Here is a 19,441-nt window from a genome sequence, read left to right on the forward strand (position 1 = left end):
GCATGTGATTTAAAAAAAAAAAAGAAAAAGAAAAGAAAAAAAAAAAAAAAAAGAACAAAAAGAGGACTCTCTCCAAGAGACCTATTAGGGAGAAATTGAAAATCCCAAGTCTAGAAGTTGAGCGTTTCCTGAGTGTGAGAAAGAAGTGCAGGGTGTGGGGACCAACTTAAGGCCCAGAGTGTTGCATTCTCTGCCCTGAGAGGATCTTCTGTGGAGCCAAAGCCTCTTTAAACCCCAAATCCGGGAACTCTGTTTATTCCAGAAAGAGGACCAGATCCATCTGACCTAGGAGTCTAAGGACTTCCTCTTGAGAATCATCGCAGGGCACAAGGGGCTGCGAAGAGCTGGAGGCTTTATCCCAGGGGCCTGATTAGGAACTTGGGCAATTACGAGAAGAAAACCTCTGCCTATGATTACCGACACACAAAGCCAGCTTGCATGGTAGAAACTGAAATGTGTTTTGTTAAAAAAAAAAAAAAAAGCCAAATAGTGAACGCAGAACATACAAAACAAAATACATGTCAATTATTCTGTGCTTGAGGATTACTCCATTAAATGAAGTAACAAATGTGAATGCACATCTACTTATGTTCCATGTACTCTGTTGCGTATTGGAGGTACAAGCCTAACACAGTAATGGCGTTTTCTGTCATAGAGCTTATCAAGGAGGAGGTAGGCTAATCCACTGGGATCTTCGTGTGAATTAGACAAAAGAACTTCCTTGAATAGATGCAGCCCATGTGCATACCACTTGGAGAGGAGACAGTATATTTTCGTAATTAGTAAAAGGACATCTCTTCATATGGATGGATGGAGCTCGAAACCGGGAGGATATACGACTTATCAAGTGAACCGTGGGCTGGATTTTATCCTTCATGCTACCCCTTGGTTAGAAATCCTTGGGCAGTGTACAGCTTGTACAACAGGCAGGTTTCGAATAAACAGTACAAATAAATACATTATTACCAAAAAAAAAATGCCGTTAAGGAAAAATGCAGGGTCTTATGAGAGCAGGAGGGCAAGTTTTGCTAGTCTGGGAAGTCTTGCGGTATTTTTCAGAGGAATGATGTTTGAGTTGGGATCTTTAAGATGACTATGGGTCAACTAGATGGAGATAAAGAAGAGAATTTAAAGCCAAGAGAAAACATGAATGAAGCATTTGATAGATTCATGATCATAACTTTTTCCAAAGAAAGACAGACAAGCTATGCACAAAGAATCTGAGGGAGACGCAATCCCACTCTTGGGCATATATCCGGACAAAACTCTACTTAAAAGAGACACATGCACCTGCATGTTCATTGCAGCACTATTCACAATAGCCAGGACATGGAAACAACCCAAATGTCCATCACAGATGATTGGATTCGGAAGATGTGGTATATATACACAGTGGAATACTACTCAGCCATAAAAAAGAATGACATAATGCCATTTGCAGCAACATGGATGGAACTAGAGAATCTCATACTGAGTGAAATGAGCCAGAAAGACAAAGACAAATACCATATGATATCACTAATAACTGAAATCTAATATCCAGCACAAATGAACATCTCCTCAGAAAAGAAAATCATGGACTTGGAGAAAAGACTTGTGGCTGCCTGATGGGAGAGGGAGGGAGTGGGAGGGATCGGGAGCTTGGGCTTATCAGATACAACTTAGAATAGATTTACAAGGAGATCCTGCTGAATAGCATTGAGAACTTTGTCTAGATACTCATGTTGCAACAGAACAAATGGTGGGGGAAAAAATGTAATTGTAATGTATACATGTAAGGATAACTTGATCCCCTTGCTGTACAGTGGGAACAAAAAGAAAAAAAAAAAAAAGAATCTGAGGGAGAGATGAAGTTAGAAGGTGATGGGAGGAGATGTTGTGGGGCTTTGTACCAATTCATGCTTGTTGTGAGACTGATGTGGGACCAGCAGAGCTTTTAAGGAGCTGAATAGCACAATCAGCTGTGCATTTCCAAATGTCTGGTTGAAATGTGGAAAATAGATGGGAGAAAAGTAAGTTTGGAAGCAGGAGGATCAATTAGAAGGCAGCTGTGGGAGTTTCTGTTGTGGCTCAGTGGTTAACAAACCCGACTAGTATCCATGAAGACACGGGTTTGATCCCTGACTCTGCTCAGTGGGTTAAGGATCCAGCATTTCCGTGAGCTATGGTGTAGGTCACAGACGCAGCTTGGATCTAGCATTGTTGTGGCTGTGGTGTAGGCCGGCAGCTACAGCTCTGATTCAGCCCCAGCCTGGGAACTTCCATATGCCGCAGGTATGGCCCCAAAAAGGCTGCTACTGTGCTCCAGTGGAAACATGATAGGAGCTGGAACTAGGGTGTAGACATGGAGGCCACGTTGTCTTGCTGGGAAGCACAAGACCAGTTCCAATGGGAGTCCAGGTTCACCTGGCCCAGCCTTCTGCCTTTCCCAGGACTCAGAAGTGATTCAGGAGTCATTTCTCAGAAGAATGCTCATTTAGAGAAACAATGCCTGACTTTCGCTAGAAATCTGAGGAGTCTGCACTAGGATCCTCCTATTGGAGTCTGGCTGAATCTCGACTTAATTCATCATAATGGAAAGTCATCACCAAATTCTCTAACTAAAGCCCTTGGATTAAGGGGTGGCCATGTCCCCTTGAGAAACCCTGTGATGTTGCCACAAATAAATATTATAAACATATTATAAATCTCAATCTCTATAGGAAATTGGGTCTCTTTGAATACATCATATCCTTGGGTCATAAGGATTTAGTGGTAGAGTTGTTTGCACTCTATGTTGCACTAACTTTGGAGCCTTCTCTTGATCTAGGCCTGCTCAAAACTGACAGTAGCATGGCTTACTCAGGAAATAGGTTGAAGTAGCAGATGTGTGGTATGTTGCCAACTGCTTAAATAATTCATTTGGAAATGGGAAAATAAACCAGACTGTGTTTGGGAATTATGAACCCTACTGTGAAATGAAGTCAGGCCAAAATTCTATTTTTTGCTTGAACTTCATGAGTTTTCACACTAAACTCTGTTGGCTCTCAAGAGGATAAGGGTCAATTCAGAGATAATGCCATAGTATTTTCAGTCACCCTGGCAAATAGGTGCAAATTCCTTGAGAGAAGACCGCATTTTGATGAAAGCGTATTTAATAAATATATTCAAAGAATTAAAACTATGTTCCAAGAATTAAAAGAAAAATATGGTGGTGAGTCCACAAGTACTAAATCTCAGAAATAGGAATTATAAAAAAGAATGCAAATTCTACACATGAAGACTATCATAACTGAAATGATGTAAACACATTTGAGACGGCAGAAGCAAGACCAGTGAAGTTGAAAATCCATCAATAGAAATTATCCCATCTGAAGAACAGATAGACAAAGGAATGAAGAAAAATAAAGAAACTCAGAGTTAGAAAACAAACAGCAAAGTGGAGGTGTTAATCTAATTATATCATTGTTTACATTAAAAGTGAATGCATTAAATCCTCTGATCAAAGGGGAAGATTGTCATGTTGGATTTAAAAAAGCAAGATCTGTCTGCAGGAGATAACACTTTAGAATCAAATACACAGTGGGGTTCGTTGCAGCTCAGCAGGTTAACGAACCCTACTAGTATCCATGAGGATGAAGGTTCAATCTCTGGCCTTGCTCAATGGATTAAGGATCTCCGATTCCACCCCTAGCCTGGGAACCTCCATATGCTGCGAGTGCAGCCTTAAAAAGACAAAACAAAAAAGAAAATTTAGTACACAAATACTTTGAAAGCAAAACATTATAAATTGACATACCATGCAAACAGTGGCCATAAGAGAGCTGAAGTGGCCAAATTAATTTCAAACAACATAGACTTTCAGATAAGGAATATTACAAGAGACAGAAATCTATGAAATTATGATAAAAGAGTTAATATGTTAGGAAGATACAAAATTATAAATGTATACACACCTGACAACAGAATCCCAAAATGGAGCAAAAATAACAGAATTGAAAGGAAAAATAGGCAATTTAACAATTATATTTGGAGATAAGCCAATTTCGGTATTTTGAAACAACTACACAGAGACTCTATAAGGATATAGATTACTTGAACCACACTCTCATTAACCAACTTACCTAAATGACATTGATGACTCCACACAAAAAGATCAGGATACATCTTCTTTTCAAGTGTATATAGAACTAGACTGTAAGTCAAGTCATAAAATAAGCCTCAGTAAATTTTTAAAAATTGAAATATTCTTTGGCTAATATCAACATAAAATACTAACTTTCAGTTAGGTTTGTTTTTTGTTTCTTTGTTTGTTTTTTGTCTTTTTGCCATTTCTTGGGCCGCTCCAGCGGCATATGGAGGTTCCCAGGCTAGGAGTCTAATCAGAGCTGTAGCTGCCGGCCTACACCAGAGCCATAGCCGCCGGCCTACACCAGAGCCACAGCAATGCGGGATCCGAGCCATGTCTGCAATCTACACCACAGCTCACAGCAACGCTGGATCCTTAACCCACTGAGCAAGGGCAGGGATCGAACCCACAACCTCATGGTTCCTGGTCGGATTCGTTAACCACTGCACCACGACAGGAACTCCCTCAGTTAGTTTTTGCATTGTATATTTTTCATTCTTTTGTTTTCAGTATTTCTTTATTCTGATAATTAAGGTGTGCCTTGTGTTAACAAAACTTAGTTTTCCTATCAGGTCTGACAATCTCTCTCTACAATTGGGTTATTATTTTGCATTTAATGAAATTACTGATATATTTAAGTTTAAATATATCGTGTTAGGATTTTTTTTTTTTTTTTGGTCTTTTCTAGGGCCACACCATGGCATATGGTGGTTCCCACGCTAGGGGTCCAATCGGAACTGCAGCCACCAGCCAACGCCACAGCCACAGCAACGCTGGATCCTTAACCCACTGAGCAAGGCCAGGGATTGAACCTGCAACCTCATGGCTCCCAGTCAGATTCGTTAACCACTGAGCCACGATAGGAACTCCTATCGTGTTAGGATTTGTATTGTTTTCTCTATTTTTTGTTTGTCTACCTCTTCTCTTATCTTTTTTATTTTGGATTAATCAAGTATTATTTATTTTCCTTTTTGTTACTTTTACATAATTTTAATGGTTATTTTAGAATGCAAATAGTACATAAAAATTTAATTTATTGCCATTTGAATGTTATTGTGTATTTTAATTCTATAAATAAAAATTCATGAGTAATTTATTATTATATAATATTAATTTATACCTGTCCACCACTTATCTTTTCTTTTCTTTTTCAATTCATTTTGGTTATTTTTAATTTCTGTTTCCCTTTAGGATGGATTTTTCCTTCTTCCTGAAGAACTTCTTTTTGTATTTTCTTTTCCTTTAGTGATTTCTATTTTTTCCATTATAGCTGGTTTACTGTGTTCTATCAATTTTCTACTGTACAGCAAGTTGACCCAATCATATATACATTCTTTTATCTCACATTATAATGCTCCATCTTAAGTGGCTAGATATAGTTCCCAGTGCTATACAGCAGTATTTCATTGTTTATCCATTCCAAAGGCAACAGTTTGCATCTATTAGCCCCAAATTCCCAGTCCATCCCACTCCCCCCCAACCCCTTGGCAACCGCAAGTCTATTCTCCATGTCCATGATTTTCTATTCTGTGGAAAAGTTCATTTGTGCCATATATTAGATTCCAGATACCTTTTTATATTTTCTTATTGCAAGTCTGATGGTGAATTCTCTCGTATTTTTCTGTTTCTAAAACTGCCTTTGGGAATTCCCTGGGGGCCTAGCAGTTAAGAATTTGGCATTGTCACTGCTGTGGCTTGGGTTCAGTCTCTGACTGGGGAAATACCACATGCCATAGGTGTGGCCAAAAAAATAAAAATAATAAAAATTAAAATGTCTTTGTTGTGCTTTTTTAGCGAGGGAAATTTTCTCTGAGTATAGAATTCTAGTTGGTGGTTATTTTCTTTCAGCACCTTGAAGATGCCATTCTATTGATTTCTATTTTCCATTATTGCTGCTAAGAAGTCAATTAATAGTCTTATTGTTCTTCCTGAAAACGAATGTGTCTTTATTCCTCTAGCTACTTTTAACAGTTTTTCTTTTCATCTTTATTTTTTAGTTGTCTTACATGATATGTCTACATGCATTTTGTGTGTAGATGTATGTGTATACAGCCTGTTTGTAATTCAGAGTGATTCTTGAGCCTCTGTCTGATGTTTTCCTCAACATGTGGCTATTATTTCTTCATATATTGCTTCTGATACAGTCTATCTTTTCTATCCATGTGGAACTCCAATTACACTTATATTAGACCTTTTAACTGGGTTCCATATGCTCCAAATGCTCTTCTAGGCTCTTATGGTTGTTGTCAGGATGAGTTCCTTATGGTTATATGACTGGATTGTATTTCCTTATCAGCTGTCAATTGAGATTGCTCTATTCCTAGAGGCTGTTTGCATTCCTTGCCAAATAGCCTTCTTATAAGCCTTTTCAAAACTTGGCAGCTTACTTCTTCAGAGGCAGTAAGGGAGGATCTTTTGCTCCTGTTTGCTGAGACAGATTTTAATAGATGTAATGTAAGCATGGGAGTGACCTCCATCACCTTTGTTTTATTCTCTGGAGTAGAGGCACGGTCTTAGCTCTACCAACATCAAGAAGAGAGGATTATACATGGACCCAGTGAGGATCACCTTAACTGCATCTTCCACATTCTATTTATTTTAAAAGTCATATCTGATAATTTTAATACAGTGATTTTTTATGGGTCTATTTCTATTGAGTGCTTTTTTTTCTTCTTGATCTTTAGCCTTTTGGTCTTTTCTCATGGTATTTTTGTTGCATCCTGGACACTATATCATTTACAGATATAAAACTATTATATAACTTTTCAGGCTGTGCAAAAACCACTGATGGGCTCATGGTTTGCCTAACTTGTTCTAAATTTTTTAAAAAATGTAAAAATAAATTGAGGTTCTGTATTATATTCTCTTCCTCTAAAGAAGATTTTATTTTACCTTCTGGCTGGTAGACTAAAGGCAAGAGCATATTAATAGAGGAGGGATTAAGTAAAATTGAGCTAGTTTCAGTCTTTTTGAAGGTCATTTTATTTCCACTTGATTCTTTCACCTAGGGTGTAGCACTTAAGCATATGGCAACTGCCAGATGCTCTGCTCATTTTTTTTTTTTTAGTCTTTGACCAAAGATTGCAGATAGCAAGTTACAGTTCCTCAAGGAAACTACAAAGAAATGGGTGTCAGGCTAACATTTCCTCATATCTGCTCTTTCTAAAATTTTGGCTCCTCAATTCTTCACTGACTCTATCTACATCTTATAGTCCTTATAACATCATTCTAGGAATGGAGAGGAACTAACGCTTTCCTTCAATTTTATAGGGATATCAAGAGCAGCAGGGTAGAAAGAGCCCTGGTAATGGTCACTTATTAATTAGTTCTTTTAGTTAAACTTAGTTTCTTCATCTGTACAATGGGAATAATAGTATTTAAATATACATATTTTGTCATATTATTATAAGATTACATAGAACAACATGAAGGATGCAGAGTAGAAGGCAAAATCTGGTTTGATATTACTGTTGCCATCATCACAGTATCATATCCTCACTCACAGATGAATAAACAGAGAGCAGAGCAGATAAATGTTTATCCAAACACTAATCAAGCCTGTGAGGATATGAAAACTAAAATCTGGATAAACAGAATCACTAGTCTAATGCTTTTTTCACTGTAACGAAGGTGTCTATCTCTAGTAGTGCCACCACTTCACATCATTCAATCTAACCAGTATTTACTGAGAATTATTTTGTGTCCAGAATTGTGCAAGTATGACTTCTGAAGCTAGATTTTGGGGGTTTACGTGCTGGCTTTCCATTCATCAGCTCAGTGTTGTAGGAAAGTTACATATCTTCTCTGTGCTGGTTTTCTCTTCTACACATAAATATAAATATGCTACCTTATATTTTGTTGTGAGGATTACATTTTTGTATATGTATATACATATATATATATATATATATATATATATTACAGAGTTTGGCATCTAGAATATAATAAGCACATATAATTAGTGTTAACGGTTATTTTTATTTGTGGTAGTGGCTGTAGGTACCCTGAGAAAACAAAAGATAAATGAGAGTATCTAAAGGTGCCTACAGTTGAGTTAGGAGTATAAGATCAATGCAGAGAAAATTATTAAAGAGTTAAAAATATGTGACGATTGTGTGTTCTTACACATTTTAAGGCTGTCAGCACTCATGAACATCGAGGTGGGCTATGGATAATAAGATAGATGTGAGAATGAGCAGGGCCCTGTGGGGTTCCTAGGTGCAAAAACCTTTATGTCCCCTGTTTCTTGTTTTTATGGAATAAGCTTCAGGCTCCATGGCCTTCCCTGAGTTCCAAAGGGGAGATTCAAACAGTTGCTCATCAGGGAAGGAAGGGGAGGCAGAGACAAGGGAAGATCAGTCAAGAAAAATGGTACAGCCTTGGGGTAGGACCCTGGGTCCTCCACAAGCCTTGTACACATATCGTTCAGCTCTTCTGCAGAACTAAAACCCCCAACAAATTAAAGATATTAACTATTTGATGCAGCATTTTTCATTCCCCAAAGGAGGACCACCAGAACTAGTCCCAGGGCTACTAAACACCAGCTTTGAAGAATGCAAGATTGCACCTACTCTGATTCTTATCTGCAGCCCTATGTTCTACTCCTGAACGATAAGACCAACTCCTAATCTCTCCCAAAGCAGAGCACAGTCTTTATGGCATTAGCCTGCTGTGGCCTCCTTTGCCTGGCAAAGTGATAAAAGCTGTCATTTTATCCTTCACCCAAAACTCTCAACATTTCTACTCAGCATCGGCGGACAGAGGGCTGAATTTCAGCAACAGATATAGTACACAAAAGATGACTTGGCAAGGCTGAGGCCCTGGTGGAACTGAGCTAGGGCTCCAAAATAACATAGGGGATGTGGTGAGCATAGCAGAGATGAGAAAAGTCGGTTTGTAGAAGTTCTTACAACAGAACTCAGGAACCAGGGAGTTCCTGTTGTGGCTCAGTGGGTTATGAACCTGACTAGTATCCACGAGGATTCAGGTTCAGCCCCTGGCCTCTTTTAGTGGGTTAAAATATCCATTGTTGCCACAAGCTGTAGCGTAGGTTGAAGTTGCAACTCAGATCCTGTGTGGCTGTGGCTGTGCCTGGCAGCTGTAGCTCCAATTTGATCCCTACCTTGGGAACTGCCATGTGCTGCAGATGTGGCCCTAAAAAGCAAAAAAAGAAAAGAAAAGAAAAGAACACAGGGACGCAGGGACTGGATTGATGATTCTACCCTGAGACTCTAATCTGACTTCAAGTGCCAGAATATCTTAGGTCAACTCTGTGTACCTGGCAGGAGAGGGCCATGCTTAAACTCTATTTGGCAATTATTGCTTCTCTTCTGCCATAAGTCCTAAGCACATCTGCCTTTGGAGATGGACAGAGAAATGGACAGGGGGCATGACATGTATCATAGCAGGGCCATGATTCACCCTAGCAAAATTTGAAGTTAACCTCTTCACCCCAGAGATTTCTCTTAATAGCCAAGGCAACTCTCCCCTCCAAAACAGTAATCTCAGGATTAGGAAATGAGCTGCCTGAGTAACAGGGTCTCCAGATACTCTACTATTTGGATTGTGTCTTCTTCTATTGATCACTAGGGAGTAGTCAGTGCTGTTTTGGGGAAAGAGACCCAGGAGTCTGGGACACACAGTTTGCACCTTTAGAAAACTCAAGCCAGAGTTACTGCTTTGTAACCCAAGAAGGAGCTGCTTCAAGGTAGAGGGGCTGTGAGAATCTAGAGGAAATTGATGTGACTTTGTCTGTCCTTTACTTCCAACCTCAGGCACTGGAGAGGCTTTTCCTTCCTCTCTAGTTCTTTTAGGTATTGCATTCTGGAAGGTATCTAAAGATTTCTCAGTGAAGTTCGAATTCCTGTTCAGCCATAGCTCTGCTCACTAAGACATTAGTGGTCTTCAGATTTTAAAAATGTGTGGACCATTTGATAAAACAGCATATTTTTACAAAGTGGTCTAAACTTAAATTACTGATGTATTTTAAATAATTATCAGGAAGGGCACTGATAAAGATTTGGGAAACGTTTTATAACTATTAGTGAAAATCCATGTCTTATTGCAGGCAATCAAATCTCCAGAGTGGGGGATGTGACTCTCAGGCATGAATACAGCTCCCTAGAAGACCTAAGAAACAGGCTGCTTGGTGAGTTTCCTGATATGCTGGAATGTTTTCTTTTTTCTTTTTTTACCCCTGCCTCCCCAAATGTTTATTGTAGTGTATATTCAGTTATCACACCAGCCAACATAGTTTATATTAGGAAGAATGCGCTCTCTCCTAGAGAATATTCTGATTTCTGTGCTTTTGGAAATGTGGATGTTTCAACTAATGTAGAGACAAGGGACATAAAGCTTCAAAAGTATTTAGTTAGGTCGCATACTGATGGCTGTTCAAAAATATAAGTTCCACGAGGACAAGGACCATTTCTCGAACATCTTTGTTTTCTTAGTGCTAGCCAAGTACCTATACTTTGTGGCTACTCAACACAGTGAACTGCTTAAAAAGATGATTTTGCTTGGATTTGAAGTAAAATGTTATTCTTCACAGGAAACAAACAAAAAATCAGGAAACAATGAGATAAATAACTTCTCTTCACTGGAGATAAAAATGTAAATAGTATATTCATCCATGATTGAGTAGGGGCAGACTTTGTTTTACTTTTTTTTTTTTTTTTTTTTTTTTGGTGGGGTGGGGGGATCATTTATTTGAAAGAACTGAAGATAGTAAAAAACTCTAAAATCAAAGACATTATCTGAATTTTGAGGTTTCTGTCCATCTGTACCCTCCCTACTTTTTTGTTTCTCATCTTTCCTTCCTCCACCCTAGATGAGTAATCCTGCTCTTGCCAATGTTTTTCATTTCCCTGTCCCACTCCGCACCCCTTTACTGATTGTTCTATCTGTTATAGTCTCCCACGTGATGGTGCTTGGGTAGCATTTTTTAGGGTGTTGACAGTTAGAGCTGATTAATGGTCTGGAGGAGGAGGGAAACAGAAATATTCTAGGCTACCAGCATGATTAAGATCCTCTGGCCAAGAAAGTGGAATTAATTAACCACCTGGATGAATTTCAATTCAAGTGTGCAAGTGTCACACAAACTGTGATTTTATAGTGGTAGATTCCAAACTCTTGCTTATAAGCCAGGAAAACCGTCTAGAAGTCACTGGAGGTTGGTGCAAGATATGTGAGCTAGGTGGGCTATGATGATCTAAGGGAGAAGTAAAATGTAGAGCATCTTCAGGAAAGAGATTAGAAGCAAACCTGAAAATCTTTTTTTTTTTTTTTTTTTTTTTGACTGTGTCTTTTTTTAGGGCCACACCCGAGGCTTATGGAGGTTCCCAGGCTAGGGGTCAAATTGGAGCTGTAGCCGCCGGCCAATGCCACAGCCACAGCAACACTGGATACAAGCCTCGTCTGTGACCTACACCACAGCTCACGGCAATGCTGAATCCTTAACCCACTGAGTGAGGCCAGGGATTGAACCCGAATCCTCATGGATACTAGTCAGGTTTGTTAACCACTAAGCCATGATGAGAACTCCAGAACTGAAAATCTTATTCTAATCTACTACCTGTTCTTTACTGGGACATGTAGCAATGAATGGTTCTGGTCATTGCACCTCAAGAAATGTTTAAAGAGCATGAAAAAGTCCATATGAGGAGTTCCCGTCGTGGCTCAGCAGTTAACGAATCCGACTAGGAACCATGAGGTTGCGGGTTCAATCCCTGACCTTGCTCAGTGGGTTAAGGATCCAGCGTTGCTGTGAGCTGTGGCGTAGGTTGCAGACGTGGCTCGGATCCCGTGTTGCTGTGGCCCTAGTGTAGGCCAGCAACTACAGCTCCGATTCGACCCCTAGCCTGGGAACCTCCATATGCCATGGGAGCGGCCCTAGAAAAGGCAAAAGGACCAAAAAAAAAAAAAAAAAAAAAAGTCCATATGAGCAATTGGAAGGAAAATGATAAAATAAAATTTATAAAATCAAGGCTAAGATAATCACAGGCTTGTTTACTACACATCCTGGAATGCTAGGGTGAGGCCCCTCTACCCCATTCTGCTTTCCTTAGATATTTAAATTGGTTCATTTGTGGAAAATAAAAAGAAACATGTACTAATTAAACTAATAGTTATTAAGGGTTTCTTCCTCTGCATCAAGTCCTATGTCAAACTCTTCAGATGTATTAACCCATTTAATACTTACAGTGACTCTATGGAGTATTACTATATTCAACTTACAAATGAACTTAAATATTATGCTTAAAATATAGAGGAGCTACTGAAGGAATTTATTCAGGAAAACACCGTTAGCAGACTTTTTAAAAAGAATGTCGTGGAAGTTCCCTTATGCAGTGAGTTAAGTATCCAGCATTGTCACTACAGTGGCTCAGGTTGCTTCTACGGCATGGGTTCCATCCCTAGCCAGAAAAATTCCATGTGCCACGGGTACAGCCAAAAAAAAAAAGAGAATATTATGACATTTGGAATGAAGACTTGGACTAAGGTCAACTGAAATGGGGGAGATTCGTTAGAAGACCATCGCCGTCACACAGAGACTGATGGTGGTAGGAAGTTGGGTGTTAGCAGAAAGCATGGAGAGGTGGGGAGAGAGTGGAGAGAATTTCAGGAGGCACTGTCTTCAGTATGTTAAAAAAGGCATGGAGACACTTAGGATGATTCTCAGCTTCCTGAATGGAAGTAATGGTTAAACATAGCAGGTACGTGTTCTTTGGTGGCTCAGCAGGTCAAGAACCCAACGAGTATCCATGAGGACGCAGGTTCAATCCCTGGCCTCGCTCAGTGGGTTAAAGATCCAGTGTTTCTGTGGGCTGTAAAGTAGGTCGCAAATGTGGCTTGGATCTGGCATTACTGTGGCTGTGGTGTAGGCCGGGGGCTAGAGCTCTGATTTGACCCCTAACCTGGGACCTTTCATACGCCAAGAGTGCGGCCCTAAAAGGACCAAAAAATAAAAATAAAAAAATAAAAAACATAGTGGGTAATCAGGAGTAGATATAAGTTTAAGGGGCAGGGTTAAATCTGCTCTAGTATAGTCTTCGATTCTGAGCTCATGGGAGTAAGCCCATTTCTACCCCCATTACAACTTGGAATATGCAAAATTGAAGTAAAAAAAAATAGAACATCTGGTCCTTCTCTGATTAAATGAATTTTATTTTTGCTCTCACCCTAGGAAAACCCATTCTCTCCTTGAAGGGACTTGAAGGAATATCCTCAAATGTATTCTGTCTTCTCTCCTGCCTTTAGCTAGAATCAAGAAAATAAGCTAAATACCTGCATTGCCTTATGAAATCATTTTTCATGATCTTAGAGGATATTTGGTGCAGAGTTTCCAGAAGGACTATCAGAGGTGCTCTCTATTGTAATCTTTCATGATCATAGTAGATTTTAGTGCAGGGCTTAGGTAAGTGAAGTGTAGGACCTAGGGTTCCGGGGAGGAGAAGTCATTCTTAGAACCCTCACGGGGCACTTGGCATTGAAGTGCATTCTGACAGTGTTAAAGAATATCAGGCTTGGATATCTTGTCTCTCACTTAGGTCCCTGTTCCTAATTGGATGCTTAGGGGGCTAAATCAAGAGTTTTGGAGGAAGAACTATAGAGCGGGGCTTCTTCCTTGACCTTGACTCCCCTCTTCAATGGCTGGGTAATTATTTCTACAAATCTGCCTTTTGATGTGTCTCTACTTTCCTTCTCAGACCTATCTGTGCCATCAATCCCAGGGTCCTGGGGTAGCATTTCTATTATACCAAAGAAGAGGGTGGGAAAAGGTGGAGGGTCTGAGCAGTTGGCCAACAGCTGAACACTGGTGACCCTTGAAGTCTGGGGCGTTGCTCAGAGGATAGACACAACCTTTACTGAAGACCTTGGTCTGGCTACTCTCTTCTGTGATTAACTCATCACACCTGTCTTTCCTTTGCCCAGCTCTTTTAGATCTAGACCTCCCCCAGTGCCCAAGCCAAACTCCACAGCTGTGACTGTGTTCCTCTTTGAAGGTTTCTCCAGCTTTGGGTGGCAGCACAGGCTTGGCTTCTTCGTTGTCTTTCTAACTCTATACCTGCTGACTCTCGCTAGCAATGTCATTATTGTGACGGTTATTCGCCTGGACCGTCACCTCCATACTCCCATGTACTTTTTCGTGGGCATGCTTTCCACCTCTGAGACCTGTTACACTGTGACCATAATTCCTCGCATGCTTTCTGACCTCCTGAGTCCTCACCAGCCCATTTCTATCCAGGGCTGTGCCACTCAGCTCTTCTTCTACCTCACCTTTGGTATCAGTAACTGCTTCCTGCTCACAGCCATGGGATATGATCGCTACGTGGCCATCTGCAACCCCCTGCGGTATTCAGTCATCATGGGTAAAGAGGCCTGTGTCCAGCTGGCATCTGGGTCCCTGGGAATTGGCCTGTGTATGGCCATTGTCCAGGTAACATCCGTGTTTGGCCTGCCCTTCTGTGATGCTTTTGTCCTCTCTCACTTCTTCTGTGACGTGAGACCCCTGCTGAAGCTGGCCTGCACAGACACCACTGTCAATGAGATCGTCAACTTTGTGGTCAGTGTTTGTGTCCTTGTTCTACCCATGGGCCTGGTCTTCATCTCCTATGTCCTCATCATCTCCACCATCCTTAAGATTGCTTCAGCCGAGGGTCGGAAGAAGGCCTTTGCCACCTGTGCCTCCCACCTCACAGTGGTCGTCATCCACTATGGCTGTGCCTCCATCATTTACTTGAAGCCTAAGTCCCAGAGTTCCCTGGGGCAGGAGCGACTCATCTCGGTGACCTACACCGTCATTACTCCTCTGCTGAACCCCGTCGTGTACAGCCTGAGGAACAAGGAGGTCAAAGATGCGCTGTGCAGAGCCCTGGGGCAAAGGCCCCTCTCCCCTCAATGAGGAGAGGTTGTCGACGGCCTTTTCTTTCATTTCATAAATATCTTAATTTTAATGCTGTTTCAGTTAGGCCTGTAAGTACAAGATGGAAAAGAACAGGCTACATTGAACTGGGCGTTAAAACTGGAGGCTTCTATTTGAGCTAGTCATGTTCTCTGTGCCCTTCTTCAAAGAGGGTAGAACATGACTTGGGATACACTGCTAAGAATTAAGGGAAAGACTGACATGTCTGGAACACACATGTCTGTGTACACACGTGTGCACACAGTTACACACAGCCTGAGAATATGTTGGGTTATACAATTCTATTAAGAAACAAAGGAGTTCCCATCATGGCTCAGTGGAAACGAATCTGACTAGCATCCATGAGGACATAGGTTCAATCCCTGATTTCCCTCAGTGGGTAAATATCCAGTGTTGCTGTGGCTGTGGGGTAGGCTGCCAGCTACAGCTCCTATTTGACCCCTAGCATGGGAACCTCCATATGCTGTGGGTGTGGCACTAAAAAGGCTAAACAAATAGCTAATGAACAAAATGTTTGGAAACCACCTCAGAATAAACTCTGTTGTCATTGTTAAGGAGGTAGGAGTAATTTGTAAAAAAATTTAACAAATAGGGGAGTTCCTGTCATGGCTCAGTGGTTAACGAATCTGACTAGGAACCAGGAGGTTGCAGGTTTGATCCCTGGCCTTGCCCTGTGGGTTAAGGATCCGGCGTTGCCATGAGCTGTGGTGTGGGTTACAGATTCGGCTTGGATCCTGCATTGCTGTGGCTCTGGCGTAGGCCGGTGGCTACAGCTCTGATTCAGCCCCTAGCCTGGGAGCCTCCATATGCCGCAGGAATGGCTCAATAAAAGGCAAAAACACCAAAAAAAAAAAATTAACAAATAGGAGATACATGAATGTCCTTTTCTGTGGACATTGAAGGCTTTCTTATAATCTGTTTTTGCTGCTTGCTAATATCCCAGCACAGCCTGAGAAATCTTCAAGAAGCTGGGTACACACTTTCCAAGTGGGTAGATCTGCTCTAACTTGACCATTCCTGGGAATGAGGAATGCAAGCATGGGAGACCAAAACATCATCAGCTGCTAAGAACACAGAAGTGGGTTGTCCATAGTCCCCAGATGCCTCAGTGAGAAAACTCCAACTGGAAAGGAGCACATGCTGCAAAGTTCAGTGCTTTTCACCCCTCCAACCGGGAATGAAAGAGGATGGAGTTTGGAAGGAGCCAAGCAGAATCCTAGTTCCTTTTGCAGGGTAGACCTAAATCTTTGAAATAGTGTTATAAATGTTAAGCACTTTAACTACAACTTTGGAAATTATTAACGATAGAGGTCTGAAGCTTGATTTAACTAAAAAATTATCTAGGAAGATCCCAAATCTTCAGAGGTTAATTTTCAGAAATTTCCACCTCTGACTTAAAATCTGAGTTAAAAACATGGTGTCATGACACACAGATGGCCAAAAAACACATGAAAAGATGTTCAACATCACTCATTATTAGAGAAATGCAATTCAAAATTACTATGAAGTACCACCTTACACCAGCCAGAATGGCCATCATTAAAAAGACTACAAATAATAAGTGCTGGAGAGGGTGTGGAGAGAAAGGAACCCTATTACACTGTTGGTCGGATTGTAAATTGGTGCAACCACTGTGGAAAACAGTATGGAGGTTCTTCAGAAAACTAAACATAGAACTACCATTTGATCCAGCAATCCCACTCCTGGGCATCCATTCAGAGAAAACCATGACTCACAAAGACACATGTACTCCGATGTTCATTGCAGCACTATTTACAATAGCCAAGATATGGAAACAACCTAAATGTCCATCGACAGAGGAGTGGATCAAGAAGATGTGGTACATATACACAATGGAATATTACTTAGCCATTGAAAGGAACGAAATAGCATTTTTAGCAACATGGATGGACCTAGAAATTATCATGCTAAGTGAAGTCAGTCAGACAATGAGACACCAACATCAAATGCTATCACTTCCATGTGGAATTTGAAAAAAATGACACAATGAACTTCTTTGCATAACAGATACTGACTCACAAATTTTGAAAAATGGTTTCCAAAGGAGAGAGGTTGGGGGGTGGGGGGATGCTGGGGGTTTGGGATGGAAATGTTATAAAATTGGGTTGTGATGATCATTGTACAACTACAAATGTAATAAATTCGTTGAGTAATATAAAAAATAATAAAAAAAAAAATACATGGTGTCATGGAGATCCTGTTGTGGCTCAGCAGGTTAAGAACCTTGCTAGTATCCATGAGGATGAAGGCTCAATCCCTGGCCTCGCTCAGTGGGTTAAGGATTTGATGTTGCCACAAGCTGTGGTGTAGGTCTCAGACGCAGTTCAGATCTGGTGTTGTTGTGGCATCTGCAGCTCCAGTTGTACCCCTACCCTGGAAACTTCCATATACCGCAAATGCTGCCCTAAAACAAAACAAAACAATAGAAACCCCACACTGTCCCATGTCCAAGCATCACAGAAGGTGAGAGTGTGTGCTCTGGTCCTCTCCCCATCATCCTTCCCTCCTACCTGGCCTTCTATACCAAGGAATGAGCATAACCTGAGTTTCACACCCAGCCCCTGCAGTCTCCAGAATCTAACTGATCCCCTGGGGTGACTGTGCAGAAGCAAGATATCACTTAGAAGACTGTCATGAAGTTAGCTGGGTGCCAAATATGGGACAAGCCAGTGGAAATGAACAAATCTTCTAAGTCAAGTTAACATATCTTGGTTTGAAAAAAAAGAAAAAAAAAAAAAAAAACAAAACCTACTGGCGTGGGGAATCTGACCAAAGATAAAAGATATCTTTGCCTTTGTGACCAGATTTCCAGAAAAGATAGTTCATTTCTGTGAGGTTGACCAAAAGACAGTTATAATGTTTTTTTTTTTAATTTTGCTTAGTAGTTCTGCTTAGTCTAGATAGAGCTGTTAGGTAAAGGTCTGATGACCAGTGTCACATTTGCTTCTGTTTGCAGTTGTGCTTAGTGGATACTATGTTGCAGCCTCTTCAGGACCCACACAGTCATTCCCCCAGCTGCTGGGAGTGTCTTGGGCTGACAGCCCTCAGTTGAATCCTAACAGCTGCCTCCTCCAAAGTCACAGTCCCCTCCCATGGGTAGGCTTTCCAATGACTTATCTTTTTCAGAGTATAACGTTTGGCACTCTTATCTCCATTTGAGATGTTTACAAAAGGCTCTCCCTCTCTGGGGCTCTCATCTGTGAGATGGATTGAGGTTCTTAGCGTGACTGCATCACATCTCCACTTCCCCCTCTGCCCAGTTCTGCCTTCACTTCCACATGGGCGTTGATGCTGAGAGTGCTTCCTAACACGCTTGCTGCTTTCAAATCTCTGTTTCAGAGTCTGTTTCCCGGGGATCCCAGCCTGCAACACTCTAGGACCCCATTTCTGTAACAGTGATTAGCCAGTGGAGAACCCAAATTTTCAGCCTTGATATGATCTAGTGAAGGTCAGTGCTTCCTATATTTTAATTTAAAAAATAACTTTCTCCTATTCATTGAATGATATTTACAAAGACTCAATGTAGTCTGTGGCAGTGCTGTTACTACCTCCTCGGAAACTGCTTAAAAAAATAAAAACCCTTGTTTTTCTCAGAATCCACAAGAAGTCATTCCTTTGTCTTCAAAAATTTCTCTACGAGCAATTTCAATTTCATTGCATTCTTTACCTTGCAGTGAGATTGCTGATCACTCTCAGTGAGAGTTGAAAAGTTGCAAATAACAGCAAAGTGTGCCTAAGTCATTCCACTTTTCAAGAAGGGAAAAACTGTGGGTGCTGTGATATGTGCAGGTGGGCTTGGTGGTGGTCCTGTGCACATTTATAGAGTAAATGTTTATTGGGGGGAATGTCATGGAAACTAGGGCACCAGATGGATACTCAGGCTTGGTAACTAGTTGTCCAGGATTGGGTAGACAGCTTAAGGCAGGAAGACAATACCACTCTCTGAGGTTCTCCAGGCACCTAGGCTGGCAAGTGCCTCTGCCATTCTCAACCTAAAGCTCCCATCTTTGGGTTAAAGGAGATGCTCCTGTTGTCTCCTTTCCCACCTCATGAGATGAAAGAGTGAGCAGGGCCTGTCTTCAGGTACCTGATTTCCCCAAATACTGACAAGCTGTGTCTTTTGTCTGAGTTTCCACTTTTGAGGTGGCTGAGGAAATTTGTCCTCCATTGACCACTGGTGTGGAGCTACTGACTTGATTTTCAAAAAAACCCAATTCCTAATTATTGGGGGTTTGTAACAGTTTGTGGCAGCCAATTTGGAACAACAGTCACAGGAAAGAAATTTAGTCTATAGACTGGCCTAGACAAATTTGGTGTGAGATTGGAGGTAACAGAGGGAGCCCCAAGAGTATATATGTATCTACACACATATAACTGAATCAATTACT

The 19,441-nt window shown here is 41.0% G+C and overlaps 2 protein-coding genes across 3 annotated transcripts in view; both read left to right on the forward strand.

Annotated features, from left to right (window-relative positions):
- LOC100520241 (olfactory receptor 10J1) overlaps positions 1-19,441 on the forward strand; it is a 323,932-nt gene that overhangs the window by 264,879 nt on the left and 39,612 nt on the right. For both annotated transcript variants that reach the window (XM_085022620.1, XM_003125683.4), the window contains one exon: positions 10,176-10,256. The gene's annotated coding sequence lies outside the window, so the exon portion shown is untranslated. The remainder of the gene's footprint in view (positions 1-10,175; positions 10,257-19,441) is intronic.
- Positions 14,244-15,086, forward strand: LOC100520074 (olfactory receptor 10J3-like). Its single transcript, XM_021089599.2, has one exon. The coding sequence runs from the start codon at positions 14,244-14,246 to the stop codon at positions 15,009-15,011; it is 768 nt and encodes a 255-aa protein (XP_020945258.1). The 3' UTR covers positions 15,012-15,086.

Source organism: Sus scrofa, chromosome 4 (genome assembly GCF_054392235.1).
Source record: "Sus scrofa isolate SSC_HxYL_T2T_F1_AM1 chromosome 4, Sscrofa_HxYL_maternal_Yorkshire_Landrace_v2.0, whole genome shotgun sequence".
NCBI classification, from domain to species: Eukaryota; Metazoa; Chordata; class Mammalia; order Artiodactyla; family Suidae; genus Sus; species Sus scrofa.